Raw genomic sequence first — 17,946 nt, forward strand, 5'->3', positions numbered from 1 at the left:
CACGAAAAAAAAAGGCTTATAAAGGCAATAAATCCACATTAATAAAAATACTGCAGTTTTTTTAAAGACACAAAGTACATGGTGGACCTATGAATGTTACTATAGCGCCACCTGTGGCCGATCACTGCAACTTTTAAAACCCCAGAAAGGAGCAATTGAGGCATCAGCTCATTAAATGTCTCCAATCAGCTGCACCTGACTGATGTTTAAACAATACAACACTGCAGCGCCGCCACGTGGCCAAACGAGGACACTACAGGAACATTTCAAACTAAATTAAATGTGTCTTCAAAGAGAAAGAGAAAACTGCATAAGATCATATTATCACATCAACACAAAGACACAACAATAGAGCCTGTGTTGATTATATTGTGTTTTAATGAGAAAAAACTCACATGTGTGAATTTGATGGTTTGTATTGTGTCATGTTTTAATTACAGGAGCAGCAGAATACATGTTTCACTCCTCCTGGAGGTGTGTGAGGACCAGTGAGGACCAGTGAGGACCAGTGGGGACCAGTGAGGACCAGTGAGGACCAGTGAGGACCAGTGGGGACCAGTGGAGACCAGTGGGGACCATTGGGGACCAGTGAGGACCAGTGGGGACCATTGGGGACCAGTGAGGACCAGTGGAGACCAGTGGGGACCAGTGGGTACCTGGGGACCAGTGGGGACCAGTGAGGAGCAGTGGGGACCAGTGGGGACCAGTGAGGACCAGTCAGGACCAGTGAGGACCAGTGGGGACCAGTGGGGACCAGTGGGGACCAGTGAGGAGCAGTGGGGACCAGTGGGGACCAGTGGGGACCAGTGGGGGCCAGTGTGGACCAGTGAGGACCATTGAGGACCAGTCAGGACCAGTGAGGACCAGTGGGGGCCAGTGAGGACCAATGAGGACCAGTGGGGATCAGTGAGGACCAGTGAGGACAAGTGGGGATCAGTGAAGACCAGTGGGGATCAGTGGGGACCAGTGAGGACCAGTAGGGACCAGTGGGGACCAGTGGGAACCAGTGAGGAGCAGTGGGGACCAGTGGGGACCAGTGGGAACCAGTGAGGAGCAGTGGAGACCAGTGGGGACCAGTGAGGAGCAGTGGGGACCAGTGTGGACCAGTGGGGACCAGTGTGGACCAGTGGGGACCAGGGAGGACCGGGCCGGACCCTGCAGCGGCTCCGTGCTTCGTGTCACTGCGGCGGCCTGACGATGAGCTGAATGCTGATGGACCAAGGAGACGAGGAGAGGAGGAGATGAACCGTTTCCTCAGAGCTGTGGAGGATGGAGGTCTGCTGAGAGGCTGCAGGGAGCTGTCCCCCAACCACACCTCCTCCTGCATCTCCATCACCGCCTCCTCCTCCTCCTCCTCCTCAGCCGACAGACACGCGGCCCTGCCCTCGCTCCAGACCCGGGGACCTGGCGGGTCGGAGCCGAGGAGATCCGCGCTGAAACGCAGCCGAGCCGGCCGGGAGGGACGAGGGGAACCGGGGCTGGAGGACCCGTCCGCGGCCGCCGCGGTGCGCTGCTGCTGCGCAGGAGGAGACTCGAGTGCCGGGAAGCAGCAGCTGCGGAGCCGGGAGAGTCAAGGACGCAGCGTCGGTGCAGAAGGAGCCGGGATGATCTCCGCGGTCATGAGGGAGGCGGACGGAGGCGTCTGCTCCGACGTGACCGCGGCCTCCAGCGCTGCGACATGCGCAAAAGGCAAAGAGGAGCGCAAGGGGAAGAACATGATCCGCGGCTGGAAGAGGGACCGGGACCGGGACAGGGACAGGGACCGGGACAGGGACAGGGACAGGGACCGGGACCGGGACCCCGCTCCTCCTGCCGCTCCCTCTGTCCGGCAGAGGAAGGAGAGAAGCGGGGATGGTGCGTCTCCTCCTCCTCCTCCTCCCTCCGTCTTCCTCTCGTCGTCCGCCCTGCCCGAGCATCATCTGTGCCGCGACGGCCCCGGACTGTGCCGCTGCGACCCCAGGACCACAGCTGGAGACAGCAACAACAACAACAACAACAACAACACAAACACACACACACACACACACAGCTGCTGCGGCGGAGGGAGGAACGCGCTGGATTGTGGAGCTAAAGGCGGCGGCGCTATTGTTGTCAGGCGGCAGCATGACGACACGCCGGCCGCCAAGAAACACAGAGCAGCCGAGAAGGTAGGATGCGTTTATTGTCTGGAGGCCAACACTCACAACCACACGCAGACAGACACACACACACACACACAGACACACACTCATCTGCAGCGGATGCATCTGCACGTTCTGATCATTTAAACACGTTTATTCTAAGAATGTAAAAAGAGCTGATGTTAGATATTCAGAGCACAGGCAGGTGCAGGTGTGAGGCCACAAAGAGGAGGCTCCGGGAGGGTTAATGGAAGGAGGGATGGAGGGATGGTGGAGGGATGGTGGATGGAGGGATGGTGGATGGATAAATGGAGGGATGGAGGGATGATGGAGGGATGATGGAGGGATGGAGGGATGAGGGATGGAGCCTGCCACATGATGTTTATTTCCTATTGTTGCTGCCCAGCTGGTGTCATTGTTCCCAGTGAATGTGTCTCACTGTGTCGGCTGCTATTTGCCAGGCTGATGTACAGACAGCACATTTTTTGTCTTTTCTTCTTTAGGAGGGGAGATGAAGAGGAGGAGGAGGAGGAGGAGGAGGAGGGAGGCAGCAGCAGTGTGTCGTCCATCTCCATCCTCCTCTTCTTCCTCATCCTCCTCCTTTCAGAACCATTTAATCCAACCCTGGTTTTTGCAGTAAACGAGAAAGAAGTATTCACATGTGAGACGAGGCGTGAAGGAATAAGAATTTGCTTTGTTTCCTCTTTTCATTTGGGATAAAGACACGTGATGTCAAAATCAATCTGCGTCTACGTCTTAGGAACCTGCAGGTGGACTGTCTGAGGTTTAATCAGCCACACCAGACTCCATCGGATTTTCTGGTCATTTGAGGGAACAACATGCAGGTTTGTTGCCACTTGTGAAATCCTGCTGAGTTTCTGACGATGATGAGAGGGAAAGATGGAGGAAGATGGAGGGCTGGAGAGGTGAGGTGGGGAAAGAGATGTTTGACAGGGAGGGAGGGACGGGACGTGACAGCAGAGGACGCAGCCTGAGAGAGTCTGAAAGACGCAGGGAGGAGAAAAGAGGAGCAGATGGAGGATGTCCAGAAGGAGTTTAGGTTTTTTGTGGGATTGAAGGAGGCAGGAAAAAGCCGAGGCGCCCTCCCTGCAGCAGGCAGATGCTGCTGACAGGAGGAACGCCGGCCTGCCTCCGCTACTCTGTTTATTTGTTGATCTGAAGGATTCCCATTCGGTGGTGGAACACACACACACTCAGTCACTCTGTGGAGGCTGTAATTCATCCCCTGTCAACACTGATCTGGGCTCTGACTCCTGTGATGGTTGTCACGGAGCTCCAGAGGATTTTCATTCTTTTATTCACTAACAACTGGGAGTTGAAATATGATAATAATATAAAAACCGTCCAGACACTATTTACCTTAATAAACCCCGTACTGAGAGCAGGATGCTAACAGCGTGTTGAACATCAATATCACGTGGGATCAGGGAAATAAAGAAAGACGTCGTGTTTCCACTTCCTCCCATTTTACAGAAATGAAGCCAAAACATCCCTGGTATGAACGCTGCCATTTTGTACATGAGTCTGTGGAGCAGTAGTGTCACAGTCGACCACTTGCAAGTCAGTCTCAGACCGTTTTAATACCATCAAATAACTTATTAACACGTTTGTCTTCACCTGTGATCAATGCTGTGTCAGTGAAACACTCTTGACTTGTTTCATTTGAATTCTTCCTTGTAAGATGGTTGAATTTATCTTTTTAGCTCTGGAAGTGTCGGCCGCTGTTCCACAAAGTTCTCAGATACATTTGCTTTGACTTGTTTGACTGTTGCTACTCGCTCATGTTAAAATCCCATGATCTGGACTTGGAGGTATCACGATGGTGAAACCTACTGTGGCCTCGCAGCACGAAGGTTTTCATCGTGTCCGAGTGACTTTCCTCCTGCTTCCTGTTCAGATACATGCAGCTTGGACTCAGGTTTAACTGGAGACTCTAAATGAACTGTAGGTGTGAGTGTGAGCGGTGGTTTGTTTGTCTACAGCCACAAGACTACGTGTTTGTTTGTGTTTCATCAACTCTGCCACAGATCCGTGCACACTTCTCCTTCAGAGACGCTCATCAGAGAGGTTTGCAAACGCTGCTGGTCCCGTTTCAGTTTGAAAACTCCGGGGCCGTGTTTTAGTCTGGACGAGCAGAACTGGAGATGTTTGGAAACGATGACGTAGACGCTCACAACCTCTCGCTGATTCGTCAGCCTCCTGTCACATGACCTCCCAGAAGACAACAACCAGCGTCTTTCTGTTGGTTGGTGAAAGTAGCGTAGATTCACACTATCAGAGAAAAACAAGTATAAATGATAAAGATGTCACCCTCACTTGAAAGCATCACGGACGTCTTCAAGATCGATCACGATATTAAAATCCTGATACAAACATGAGCACAGGATGTCACAACTCGGTTTTATAAGAATCTGTCATGTGGGTCTTCACACGTTTACACAGGATAATTAACGACTTGCGGCACTAAATGAATCTGTGATTAGTAAAGAAGACGTCATGAGGAAACCATCCTCTGGGGACTTTTCATTTCTCACGTGTAGGTCTGGAGAAATCCGGATAATGACTCGTGCTACTGAATGAAAAGTGAGAAGTCTTCCTGTGTGGCCCATGATTGTAGAACGTTTCCATCCATCAAGTGGTTGTTCAGATTGTGAATGAACCGACCGTCTTCTTAGTCACAGCTGAAAGGCTCCGGCTAAAAATATCCACACAAATTTACAGATGGAATCAAGCCTCCATTAAAAATCAGAGTCGGGCTTGTTGACAGAAATAAAAGCCGCTCTGCCGCTGCAGAGGCTCAGACTGTCATCTGCATGACAATAAGATGCAGTGGAGTGTGTGTGAATGACAGAGTGTGTTATCGCCGTGTGTCGGTCTGGATCCCTGCAGGCTGCACCGACATGAAACAACACAAACACTCTGCTCCTGTTTTATCCTCCTATCTTCGGTTCTGATCGTCTCACGTCGGTTCTGATCGTCTCACAGAGCTGTTAACATGCTCCTCAATATCCGCCTCCGACACCACATCCTGTTCCCTGGAGCTCTGCGGCTCCACGGAGACGCGGTGACACCGGCAGCTTTTTCCAGTTTTGTCCCGTTTACCTGGCCTTTTTTTTTTTTCTCAATAGGTTTTTTGCGCAGGCCTCGGTTTCCATGGCGATGTGGACAGTATTTGGTTTATTCAGGCCGGAGCTGTGATCGGGGTGTGATGCTGCATATAAACAGCTGACTGAGGGATGAGGAGGAGAGATGCATGCAGGGAAACAGGAGACTGTGAATTCTGAAGTGTTATAAAGGCATCACAAGAAAATAATCTTTCACTATAATAATGATGCGTGAACATTGATTTTATAGATTTTTACACAACTGTTAGGTTCAGATGTCAGTTATTATAAAGCCTGTTGATAATCCCACCTGTAATCCAGGTGAATAATCTGTGTTAAATCAGATTTGTCTGTGTTGTGTTTTCACTGGTCAGATGTTAGAATGAATAAAGTGTGAGTGACGGCCGTGTCCTTCGCTCAGACGGCATCGTAAACCTTCCTGCACCTGAACGACTCGCTCCTCGTCTCTGGTGTCGCCGCCTGATTTTCAGGTTGAATAAACATGATGAACGTCCAGATATCCTCAGCTCTCACTCACAGTGTGAGAGGAGAAACAGGGACTGCTTCGTTTGGTTTGATAGGATTCACGCCCGGGCCACAGTCGGTGCATGTGCAGCACGTGACGGCTGATCTGTGGCGTCTGTTGTTCACGCAGGGGGCGTGTGGGATGTGGGGCTATGTGAGGTTCCAGGTGTGATCGCCGTGTTTCCTCTAATACAAGTAGAGGAGCAGTAACTAAATGCCAGGACTCTACGGTGTGAAGCATCTTCCCGTCCTGCAATAACCATAAAAACCTTGATTAAACAAATAAGTGAATTCAGTCAACAGAAACACTAGAGTGCTTTTACTTTGAAAAGGAACAGGACATGTATGTTTGCTCCATCTTCAACAGAAAGATGTTGGATCTGTGGTGGGAGATCATTTAGGTGTGAACAGGCCGCGTGCAGCTGAAGAGGAGCCGTGCAGCTCACAGGCAGAAGACTCACCAGGCGTGTGTCCGATCTCATAACTGATAACACCAGCGCTGAAATGAAAAGCACGCTCAGTGACGCTCACACATCCGATGTGGCCTCGCTGCATTTGAACATCAGGCTCGTTCTCGGTCTGAGGATCTCACTGTTTCACTGAACCTGTGGGATAAAGGACTCGTTCACACCTTGTTGGGTTCAGAGCTTCAGACTCGTCAGTTCAGTCTGAAGCTCTGAACATCAGGTGTGAACGGTTCCTCAGAGCAGAAGAGGAGTTCTGGGTCTGGATCGAACTGAACCAGGTTCTGTTGCTTTGCAGTGAAAACACTTTGTTGGAGAGTTTGGTTCATCACAGTCGCTGCATTGGAACTAGTGTGTAGTTCTGTGTCTGAAGGTGTGATGCTGGTAGTGATAGCATCATGATATCACCATGGCAACTGTTCTGGGTTTGTTCCCTCATGGTTGAATACACTTATTAATAATAATACAAATGGCCTGTATTTATTTAGCTCCTTTCCAAGGACACTCTGTAGGACTTAGTGTAAGTCTCTGTGGATAAAGCTCAACCACACGAAGCTCTTTATTCATTTCCTCCATCACAAATCTGAGCGTTGTGTCGCAACCTGTCAATCAATCAGACCAACCTGTTAGTGATGAGGTGTCACGCTGCTAAATGACCTCATTACTGCTTCTGCTAATTATCAGTTACATCCATTGCGTCGTTTTTTCCTCTGTCAGATTAGAACGGTTTGATTTACTGGAGCTTCTCTGGTTCACGTTGTGTATCAGCATGATTTCACTCTGCATCAGTAAACTCAGCCTGTCAGGGAACAGCAGCCCGGAGCGAAGCTTCCTGAGCCGTCATGTAAAACATTTTCTTCTTTGTCTCAACAGTTTAGAGCCGACGGGACGAAAACAAGCTTCTCCCCGTTCCACCGAAAACAAACTGAGAGACTTTATCACTTTTCTGTTGTTAAGTCAAGAGATCACGTTATTCACTTTTAATAACTTTACATTAAAGCCCTGAAACTAAATGTGTTTTACACTTTCAGCCTCTCCAGAGAGACTCTCTCATTTAAACCATCGGCATGAAGACGATAAACCTGACGAGCAGCTGAGCAGCTTTGACTCAGTGAATTACACTCACGCTGTGTTAATGAAGCTCAAACTGCAGAAAAACGTGTAAATAACATCTCACCATTCAAAATAGATTCATATTGTGACAAAGGCAGAGATGGTGTGAATTCATTCTGCTGCTCTCATCTGAGCAGAGATTTATTCTATACATCTATATCTTGTATTTAAACATGGAAATAGGTCGATTTGAAGAGGAAATGAAAAAGTAATAGTATGATTTTCTGTTAATCAGGTGTCGTTTACCTTCTGATTCTCAGTTGATGTGTGATTTGAAGCTGTGATCATCAGACGGACGTCGCTGCTCTTCAGCACGACTCAGACCTGAGGCCGACGATCAGCTGCACTTTCATGTTGTTTATCGTTTTCAAAGCATATTGGCAGGAGCGAGCCTCAGTCCGTCAGCTGGTCCGTTATCTGACAGCTTCATAGACACCCAGCGTGTTTTCAGACGTGGATTCCTGACTGTGAGTCACATTCGTGAGTGAGTGACGAATATCAGCCTCCAGGGGAGTCAGACTCTGACCTTTGATTTGATATTTGAGTTCTCTCATTCATTACCGAGAGGCCGCTGCAGGAACATCAGATGTCGGAGAGCTTCCAAAAGTAAAAAGCAGGGAAATGAGGGTGTTTTTAAAGGAACAGTCAAGAAGTGGTTTGATTTGATTGATTTCCAAAGGTACTGCTCCAGTTCGTGTTTAGTCTGTATCCGCTGAATAAAGAAGCTTCACGTCAAAAATCTGACGCTGTTCGGTTTCTCTGAGAACTGAAGATACAGACGTTCGACGACTAAAATCCTTCATCCGCTTCAAATATAGAATTAAGAAAACACCAAGATTTAAAACGTGTATCGTAAAAAGTCACTTTTCAGAAAGACACTGACACGTGCACAAAGACGCTGTGACGCCACCAACAGGCGATCAAATCAAACGCACCTTGATTTCATCTACAGATTTCTCCGGGTTTGAAAATGTGAGAACACAACTTGGCTTCAGGTAAAACTCCGGTCTGGATGTTTTCAGATTTAAGTCACAGATTGAACCTTTAATTCAAAACACTGCTTCAGGGTCAAAATTGTATAAAGAGAATCTCTTCAGATGTTTCGGTGCTAAATGAGATTTTGTTCCATTTGATTTTGTTCTAAATCCAAAAGTGGTTTTACATATTTTTACGTCGTTAAATATTCCCTCATTTTGTGACTTGGTTCTTTCTCAGTTCGTCGCTGAACAATCTGAAGCTAGAACCCAGTTTCACTCTCTGCAGTCGCTGGGAGGTTTTGTTTTCGTCTGTCGGCTCCAATGAGCTGTGATTGACAGGAGGTTATTGGTTGAAAACACAGAATCAGACAGGCAGAAGACAGACCAACCCTCCTCCCTCCCTCCCTCCCTCCCTCCCTCTCTCCACGAACCCTTCGGTGAATTCGACAAAGATCTACAGACGTTTTCTGAGAAACGAGCTTGTGACCTTGACGTTTCTTTCTGTACAACCTGACTTCATGTCTACGCTTCATGTTTTCTTTCATCGTCCTGGAGGAAACTGTGATGCAGACAGGCAGCTGTAAAACTGAGGGCTAATTCTTTTACTTCTTGTTTCACACAAAAACAATCCCGTTCTTTAGTCTTTGAATTGGAATAAATGAACCGTCAGCGTCAGTGAAGATGTTTGTTGTCCAGCGTCTCGCTGATTTCTCTACAAACTCTGTTTCTCTTATTTTCCTTCTGTCTCTGGTTGTTTGCGGAGTCGATTCACAAAGTGCCCTTGATAAACCCTCGTTCTCCCTCAAGTTGAAACACTTCCTCGCGTTCACCACAGACGGGTGGATTTCTACCCGGTCACGTCTTGTCGTTGACTTTGTATTCAGCCGAGCAGCTTCCGTCCCGAACAACTTTAATACTGTCAGTCTCTGTTTCTTCTTCTCGGTCTCTGCAGATAAATGGGGCAGAGGTTTCTGCCAACTGTCCGTCACAGGCGCTAATTCACACTCGCTCTCTGCAGGAAATTCAGCTGTCGACAGCTTCAAGCTGCTAAATCAGACTGAAACTGTTGTGTTTGAGCCAAATGTGTCATGTGACTATATAATAAACACAAACATATTAGCGTCGTCAGCATAAATCACCTGAATCCATTCTCCATATTTACACTGCGGCCATTTTCCTCTGACATCACGCTCAGGGCGGGAGCTCGGATTTTATAAACATAATAAAGTCAAACTGCTGCGATTGAAAATAGTATAAACACAAGAAATATGACAAATTATTATTTCACTGCACATTATGTATATATTATTTCTGTTGTTATTATATTTTTATACTATTGTTTTGATGTAAACTCTATGAACATTACACAGAAACATATGTTGTAATAAATAATAATAATGACAATAATAATGTTGCTTAACATAACTTGACTTTTCTGAGGTTGTGTGTAACTGCTAATTTTACATCAATAGCTTAATCACATCTGGTGCATTTTCCTCCGGGCTTGAATGAATTTGTCCGAGAGGAGCATCAGATTCAGATTGAAAACATCTTTCACATCGTATGTTTTTGATCGTACACTATGAAACGTTATTCGTATAGGCAGCGGCTGATGCTAACGTTAGCTGTTTTCCAATGGGAGCTAATAGGCCGTTCCAGACACGTAGTGGAATGATTCTTACCCTGGAGAGCAGTGTAAAAGCGAGGAGCGCTGACTCTGCAGCTAATTCAGGAGACCAAAAGTCCCCTGAAGTCGGCGTACTGCAAACTGACAGAGAGAGAAACCCACAGTGCTCGAATCTCCCCCCAAAGACTTACGACTTTCAGAAGGCAGCTCTGTGATCAAGCTAATATTAAAGCTCCTTGTCCACTGGTCAGAAACCCACGAACATCTGTCTTCTGTCTGCGATGAGAATGGATTCAGTCCTCATTCACTCCCAGGTCACATGACTCTGCAGCAGACGGCTCCGATCGGAAACAATGGAAACATGAAACCCTGATTTCTTCTTTCAGTCCCTGACGCTGCACTTCTTTCTCTTGATGTTCAATTCAATTCAATTCAATTCAATATTATTGTATCGAGCCAAATCTCCTCTGATCAGAAAGGAGTCAATCGCCTTTTTAGTGAGTTTACTTGCATTTAATAAACCTTTGTGTTTCCACTAAATTTAGTGAAAAAGAGGAATAATATCGACTAAAATGCCAATATTTGCTTAATGTTTCGGTTTATCGACCAGATTCTCGAAACAGAAAATGTATTTTTCATTTGAAGTGATAATTGGACATAAGCTCAGATTGAAGACACTACAGACAAGTGGACACGAGACGTAAACGGCGCGGCTGCCGGTGCGATTCCCTCCTGGAGGCACAGAAGTGTTTTCAGAGCAGTAACAGCTCATGTGGAGGACGGACTCAAAGTCCATTAGGTATCAAAGTGTCAGCGGCAGCCATAGTGAAGCGGCTTCGTGGAACAACGGTCCGCCCACACGCTCGACTCTGCAGGCTGACAGCTTCTGCTTTTATTCAGCAGAACCTCCACTGCTCATTGAAGCAGCCTCACAACATCCCCATCCTCCGTCTGTCATTACCTGAAACACCTTCTAAGAATCAGCCATGATCCTCCCTGTCTGCCGCTCGGCCGCTCTGTGCTTCTCTGCAGCTGCTCTTTTATTCAGAGACGTTTATTCAGTCGAGTGTCTCGTCTGTTTAAATCCAAAGCAGATTAACGTTTCTTCCGTCGGAATCCATGAGCGCGGTGGAAAATGAGGAGGAATGTGGTCCAGGGCAGAAATGTTTTGAGGTGATGTTTCTGTTTCGGAACATTTCATGTGTTGTTAATGTTTTTCACAGCTGAAAGATTCCAGCTCCAGTATCTTGGTCTAAAGAGGAAGGAATCTGCGGTTTGAGATTTAAAGGATTCTGTGAAACTCGTACAAACACGTACGTGTCGGACTTCTGAACAAGCAGGGAAGCGTATTTTATTTTATTTAATCCAAACAGACGCATCAACAGAAACGTACTTTGTGTTGAGGAGAAGATGAAATGTTTGTTGGTATCGATCGGTCGGATGCTGTGAAACAACAGCTCGAACATTCTGACTTTGCACAAACTTACAACTTTGAGCTTAATGAGCTGAAAATATTGATTTAAGACATAAACAAGTTAAAAAGCGAGACTCTCTTGTATTAAACGAGCCGCGATGAGAGAGGTCTCTGTTGAACTGTGCACCGAACACACATCTGATGAAATCTGGCCAGAGCTGAACACATTACCTAACTGCTAACGACTGCCTTTAGAGACTAAAACGTTTCTATAAAAACCTGAAACGTCTTTATTCCATAATCAGGTTTTAAGAAAAACTTATTTTCTGCTTCCTGAAGCACAGCATCTAATTCTGTGTCTCATTCGCAATTTACTACCTGATGAATAATTGATTTCATGGTGAGCAACACATTTCTGACACTTGACAAACTTCATCACTGACAAATACATCATCATGCATTATGAATGGAGTCACGGTGGAGAATGTTGTTCCTCTGTTTAGATCTTGATTAAGAAATAAAATGGCGGGGGGGGTGCAGTGAGTGATTTAAAGAGTCTCATAGTGAATGTGTTGGTCGTCACGTCTCAGGTTATTGTGTAAAAACACTTTTAATAAACCTTTATAATCATTAATTTACAGTTTTATTACTTTGAATAATGGACAAACTCACACTTTGTGATTTAACATGAATTCACCTGAAACTCTGACTTCATGGTTTCTCAGACAGTTTCTCACGTGTCCAGTAGCACAAACATTACGGACGTTCACAGACGTCTTCCTGCTCATCTCTGGTGTTTGACAGTTTATTGATGTAATGTATTTGTCTCTATTCTGGGTCTGTGTCCTTGGTGGACGGGGTCTACGTGTCCCACACAGACCGCCTCCTCCCTGGGCCGCGTACACCATTACCTCCAGCCTACTGTGAGACGGTGTGGTCTGGAGAGGATCTCACGTCTGTCACTGAAGTGCAATGCATCCTGGGATAGTTTGGGCTGGGAAGGATCCTTGGTTTCTGGGCGATGGGAGAACACATTGAATGGAGCCTTGGAAACAGTCGAGTCTCGTGTGCTGTGACACCATCAGTCTTCAGATGCAGCCTCAAGCTAAAAAAGGATTTAGCTCCTGAATTGAGACACGGTTCAGGCCTGAAACCGTCTCTGGAGTCGGATCAGCTGCCAAACTGTGTCTGTCGTCTGATGCTTTATAATTAAATCATCATGAAAACGCTGCTTGCAAACACCGAAACTGTGGGAGATTAAATATATGTAGATTTGTATGAAAGTAATTATTGTTAATGTTTGTGCGGCAGCGATGGGTCGTTGTTAGTTTCAGATGTTTTGCGGCAGCAGCAGGAGTTATTACAGCGGTGAGTAATGTTTTTACTCTGATGGTTAAAACCAAATTAAAGTCTGTCGTTCGGAGGGTGTGTGTGTGTGTGTGTGTGTGTGTGTGTGTGTGTGTGTGTGTGTGTGTGTGTGTGTGTGTGTGTGTGTGTGTGTGTGTGTGTGTGGATAGGGAGTGAAAAGGCAGTGCAGAGACACTGGAGAGAGAAAATGGGGAAAAAGACGGCTGCCATTTGCAAAAAAACACCAAATAAACCGCACGTACTCACACAGACAATAAATACAGGGATGATTTCTGACTGGGAACAAAAAAACTGTCTGTGTTGCTGAGGGACTTAATAAGAGGGGAGGAAAAGAAAAGGGAGGAGAGAGATGAGAGACGATGGAGAACAGAGGAACACACGAAGAAGGACAAAAAAGGGAGGAGGAGGAGGAGGAGGAGGAGGACGACCAAAAGATTAGAGAGAGGAATAAGATGTGAAGATAAGAAGTGAAGATAATAACAAGAAAATGGAGAGAGACGAAGATGATGTAAAAAGGAAACGGACGAGAGATGAGATGAGGATGAAGAGGAGAGAGAAATAAGAAAAGAGCACGTGAAGAAAGGAAAGGAGTGAGAGGAAGGAAGAGGAAAAACGAGGCGGACATATAAAATGAAAATCAGAAAGAATAGGAGGATGAAGCAAGGGATTGAAAGAGGAATAGGTAAAAGGTGAAGGGAAAGAATGAAAGAATGAAAGAATGAAAGGAAAGGGAGGAAAATAAAGATGGAGAATGGAGGAAAGGAGGAGGAGAGAGGAATGAAAGAAGAGGAGGAAGAAAGATAAGAGGAACGACTCCAGTTACATCAAACACGCTGTCAGGATGGAGGAAAACTGGGATGATTAAAACTCTTTATTGACATATTTAAACACAGAAACATTTTTCTTCGGTAGAAATGTGATTGAAAATGAAAAAGAAGCAAAGATAAAGAAAAGAGTCTTTGTTTAATTATAGATTTTTGGAGCAGAATTAATGGAGAGCTCCGCTGCTCCCCCGACACCTCCCTCCCTCGCTCTCTGATTAATTTGGGTAAATCTCTGTATGCGAGCGAGGAGGCGACCTCCTCACGAAGCTGCGGCAGAAAACCTTCAAGTCAAACGCACCTGAGGTCGAACTGCAGCAGAGTTTCTAATCCTCAAGTGGATTCAAGTGGTGGAACGGATTTAACACAAAGCTTTTATCAAGACAATATATTCCAGTTTTACTTTATTGTTTTAATTATATTTTTATTGAATAATACATTGTTTTAAAATAAGAAAAGGACACTTTACATAGATCAGGGCTCTGCAATGCGACATTTATGTTTTACATGCTACAGAAATCTGTGCAACTAACGAATTTACGGCTGTACCACCCGTGCAATGTGTGTGTGTGTGTGTGTGTGTGTGTGTGTGTGTGTGTGTGTGTGTGTGTGTGTGTGTGTGTGTGTGTGTGTGTGTGTGTGTGTGTGTGACCTGTGATATGAGGTTTGTGTAGTTGCAGGTGTGTGAGGGGGATCATGAGTAAAAACCATGTCATCGTCTGCATAGAGTCTCCACATCGAAAAAACCAAACCCCACAATTCCTTGTGTTTAATTCCGTAGTCTTGTGGTTTTTCACATCGTTTCATATTGTATTAAAAAGCTAAAGGTTGTTTCTGATTGAAAAATAGAAACCAGTTTTTTTTGTTAGAAGAGGAAAACAAGCTTTTGCTTTTGTTCCTCACAACTTTCAAGTCGACCTTCTTATCCCAAGATGGTGGATAATCTGGAGCTAATGAACTCATTATCTTGAGATTATCTTGTGAAACACACAGTTGTATATCCGACGTGGCTCATTCTACCTCTTGTACGAGTACGTGTAGTTTTCTGTATCGTGCAGAGGTTTTTTGTGTCTGACGACGCTGTCATTGATTCTGTGAGGAAGAAGAACATGGCTGAGTTTTATCTGACGGGAAGCGAGTGAGACAGGTTCTGTGTTTGTGCCCGGCCCCGGGGTCCATGCATATTTTACTGGATGTTGGGTCTTTGTGTTTTCCCTCCTCCTCTGCGACTCAGTTAAAGCAGTAAAACTCCAGTTTCTGCCTCTGTCTCTTCTTGTCTTGAACATTTTGGTCTTTGTTGTCCGGCCACAGACACCGAAGGCTTCGCAAAATAAGATATTGGAGACTCAGGAAAAAAAAGAATACAACAACGGAAATCAATGATCGCAGACGCCCGAGGCGAGAGCGGTGATGCAGAGTTTCAATCAGCTCGAGCTGCCGGGAGGAGGCAGAGGAAAAATAACACCAACAGAAAGAAACAAACACCGTTAATATAACTGAGCACATTCAGCAGATGAAGTCATCTGGCTCCTGAAGCTGCTCCGGTACCGTCGACTGCTGTGGAACAGGAAACGTGAACCTTCCATCTCGACTCAGGTTATTTTTAAGACTGAACGACACACGGCTTCTTCCTCTGCTGCTGCGAGAGACGTGTAATTACGCAGTGGAAGAGGTCGATTCCCGGTTAAACAGAAAAATAAACAGACTTTATTTTAAGCTTGATGATTAGACTTTCCTTCAGCAGCTTTGTTCAGTGTGGACGGATATATGACCACGGTACAGCCTCATGTAACACAGCATCATCAGAGGCTGTTCACAGTTCAGAGGAGCAGCAGGTTTATCATCCACCTGTCACCTTCATCAGCTCAGTGTTAACATGTAGTTTGTTGGACTTGAAACGATGGACGCTGCAGTTTTTACAGGGTCGGTAAGTTTCACCATAAAGGTGGAAAACTCTCGTTAATCGATTCTGGAAATGTAAAACTTTTGTTTAGATAAAATAATAATTTCATTGTGTTCAAAGTTTTGTTTATGTTCCTTCCAGATAACGATTCTGATACCTGCCGTACATGTCGCCATTTTAAATTGCTCACATGTTAGCTCGCTCTGGATAACGCTAGAGCCGTAGGCAGCGCAGCGCAACTGCTATTTTGGAGCATGTAGAAGAAGAACTGATTTACTGCAAATCAAAATGTAAATTTTATGTTGTTGAAACTAATGTACTTTAAAGACGGGGAATCTGATTGGTCCATAGATTTGCATACCTGCTTATGTCTTATTTTGCGCAGTATCTGAGGTTTTTCAGATGCTGCTATCGTCTCTCGTTAGTTCCCTTTAGAGCTTTTCCCTCCTGTGAGTGGTGCCCCAGCAGAGGCTGTTTATTAGAACAGGTCACAGGCGCCGTTAATGTCCTGTGACGTACGATCATTTATAGACGTGAGAACGAAATCAGACTAATAGTCAATTAATTGATTGACAGAAAATAAACCAGCAACAACAGAAAGAAAGAAGAGAACAGACGTTTGCGTTTGTTAAGGTACGTTTTTGTTCATGTGTCTCTTAGCAGGATTACACAAAAACTACTGGAATACTTGAATACTACTTGGAGCAGTGAAGAGCTCTTTAGAGATTGTAAACGTTCTGTATCTATAAAGATCTTCTCTAGTCCTGATGACACTCAAAGCTCTTTACAGTTCACAGGGTTCAGTATCAGATGGGGAGGACTGGGATCGAACCCCCGACAGCGACCGTTCTACCCCCCTCAGCCACAGCCACTCCGTCTGGAACGAAGAATGTTTAAATTACATCCAGTCCAATCAGACCCGTCACGTCTTCACGCTCTATATTGAACGTGTCGCCCGTAGCAACACACCTGCCAGTTTGAAGTAGATATGAGGAACGGTACTCGAGGTGATTATATATTAAATTATACAGACGGTGATTCGTCTTATTAAGATTATCATTAATTATCTTTCAGTTCATGAGGATGAGTGACGGGTTTCCACCATCGTCACTTTTTTATTCAGAAGTGAGACATTAACACCTGATTATCTGAAGTGTTCGCTCCGACGTATGAAATCACAGCAGATTGTCCGATAAAAGGAAAACACGTTGCTGTGACTGCTCAGCGTCAAGGTCACATTGGGTTACGCTGTTCTGCAACATCGCATGCTAATCAGTCTTGTGTAACCATGAAGTCGCAGCCGCTTCTTTATAAGAGTTCTGCTGCTGCTGCTGTCTGACTTTTTAATTAAGAAACTGTGGAGAACGGCTGATTTGTTTGAAGCGTTCAGCTCACGGGGGAGCGGCCTCGTGTTTTTATTGTTATTTTGCCGTGTGACTCCGAGTCCCGACTGACTGTGGCTGCAGCCGAGCGTTTTTATTCCGGGCGTCTGAAGGAGGAAAAAAAAGACGTTAACAGCGGAAGAGAAATCACAGGGGATCGCGATTATTCTCTTCTAGTTAATTTGCTCTGTGATTTGGTAGAAGTCATCCTGGGTGGTCTTTGTCAGCAGCTGTGTGGGAGTTAACAGATGGCGTCAGGAAGCGCACACGTTCATCGCTTTTTTGTTTTATTGCTATTTTGTTAGGATACATTTGCATTTTTTGATATAAACAAACCTGCTTTTAATACCTGGAGCAGAGACTCTGGGACTGAGACTAAATCCTGAAGTTATGCTGAGACTCATCCTGAGCAGCTCAGGGACCAGAGGAGGGAAGAGGACTCGTTCTCAAACAGGAAACACCTTAGTGGAACTTCAGAGGGAAAAGTCAACGCAAATAAAAAGGACTGGAACTTTTCACAAAAATCTAATTTGACATGACACCCTATTGGTTTGAATATATTTGCATTGGTTACGTGAGCGTCCAGTCAGGACGGCTTTGCTTTGTGGCGTCCTCCATTTCCACAATGTAACATTACTGACTCAGCGCACTGATGGGTCAAGTTGATTGTGCTGCCACTGCTGGGTTTGAAATCAAGATCATGAAACAGTAAAGGGTTTTACTGCCTTTATGCTGCGTTTGAAGACTGACAAATGCATCGTTCCCTTCCTGAGCAACCAAGGATCCAGTAAATCCTCCTTGGGCCATTATTATTCCAGGAGTCATTGAGTGACAGAGCTAACGAGCTAGCCAGGTAGCTGGCTGAGCTGCAGCCTCTTAGGAGCTAACGATGCAAAGGTACAAGCTGGTGACGCAAATAGGAAATCCTCCGTAGACCACATCTCGTTTCAGCTTGGCCTACGACTAGACTACGAGTCCATGTAGTTTCACTTTGGAATCTCTTCACATCTCAAACTGGTTGTGTTGGTTGTCAAAGCTCACCGTGGCCTCCTTCAAAGTTTTCACTACATATATTAAATGAGCCTGGACGGACGTGGATGTTAATGT

The 17,946-nt window shown here is 45.7% G+C and overlaps 1 protein-coding gene across 3 annotated transcripts in view; it reads left to right on the forward strand.

Annotated features, from left to right (window-relative positions):
* The first annotated feature begins 1,196 nt into the window (after positions 1-1,196).
* The window catches only part of znf608 (zinc finger protein 608), a 36,213-nt gene continuing 19,463 nt past the window's right edge, over positions 1,197-17,946 (forward strand). For 2 of the 3 annotated variants that reach the window (XM_047341098.1, XM_047341099.1), the window contains exon 1: positions 1,197-2,147. In XM_047341098.1, coding sequence (XP_047197054.1) covers positions 1,242-2,147 — 906 coding nt within the window. In that variant the 5' untranslated portion in view covers positions 1,197-1,241. The remainder of the gene's footprint in view (positions 2,148-17,946) is intronic. The other variant, XM_035165224.2, reaches the window with a different exon arrangement.

The sequence above is a fragment of the Hippoglossus stenolepis genome, chromosome 9, assembly GCF_022539355.2.
Source record: "Hippoglossus stenolepis isolate QCI-W04-F060 chromosome 9, HSTE1.2, whole genome shotgun sequence".
Taxonomy (NCBI): Eukaryota; Metazoa; Chordata; class Actinopteri; order Pleuronectiformes; family Pleuronectidae; genus Hippoglossus; species Hippoglossus stenolepis.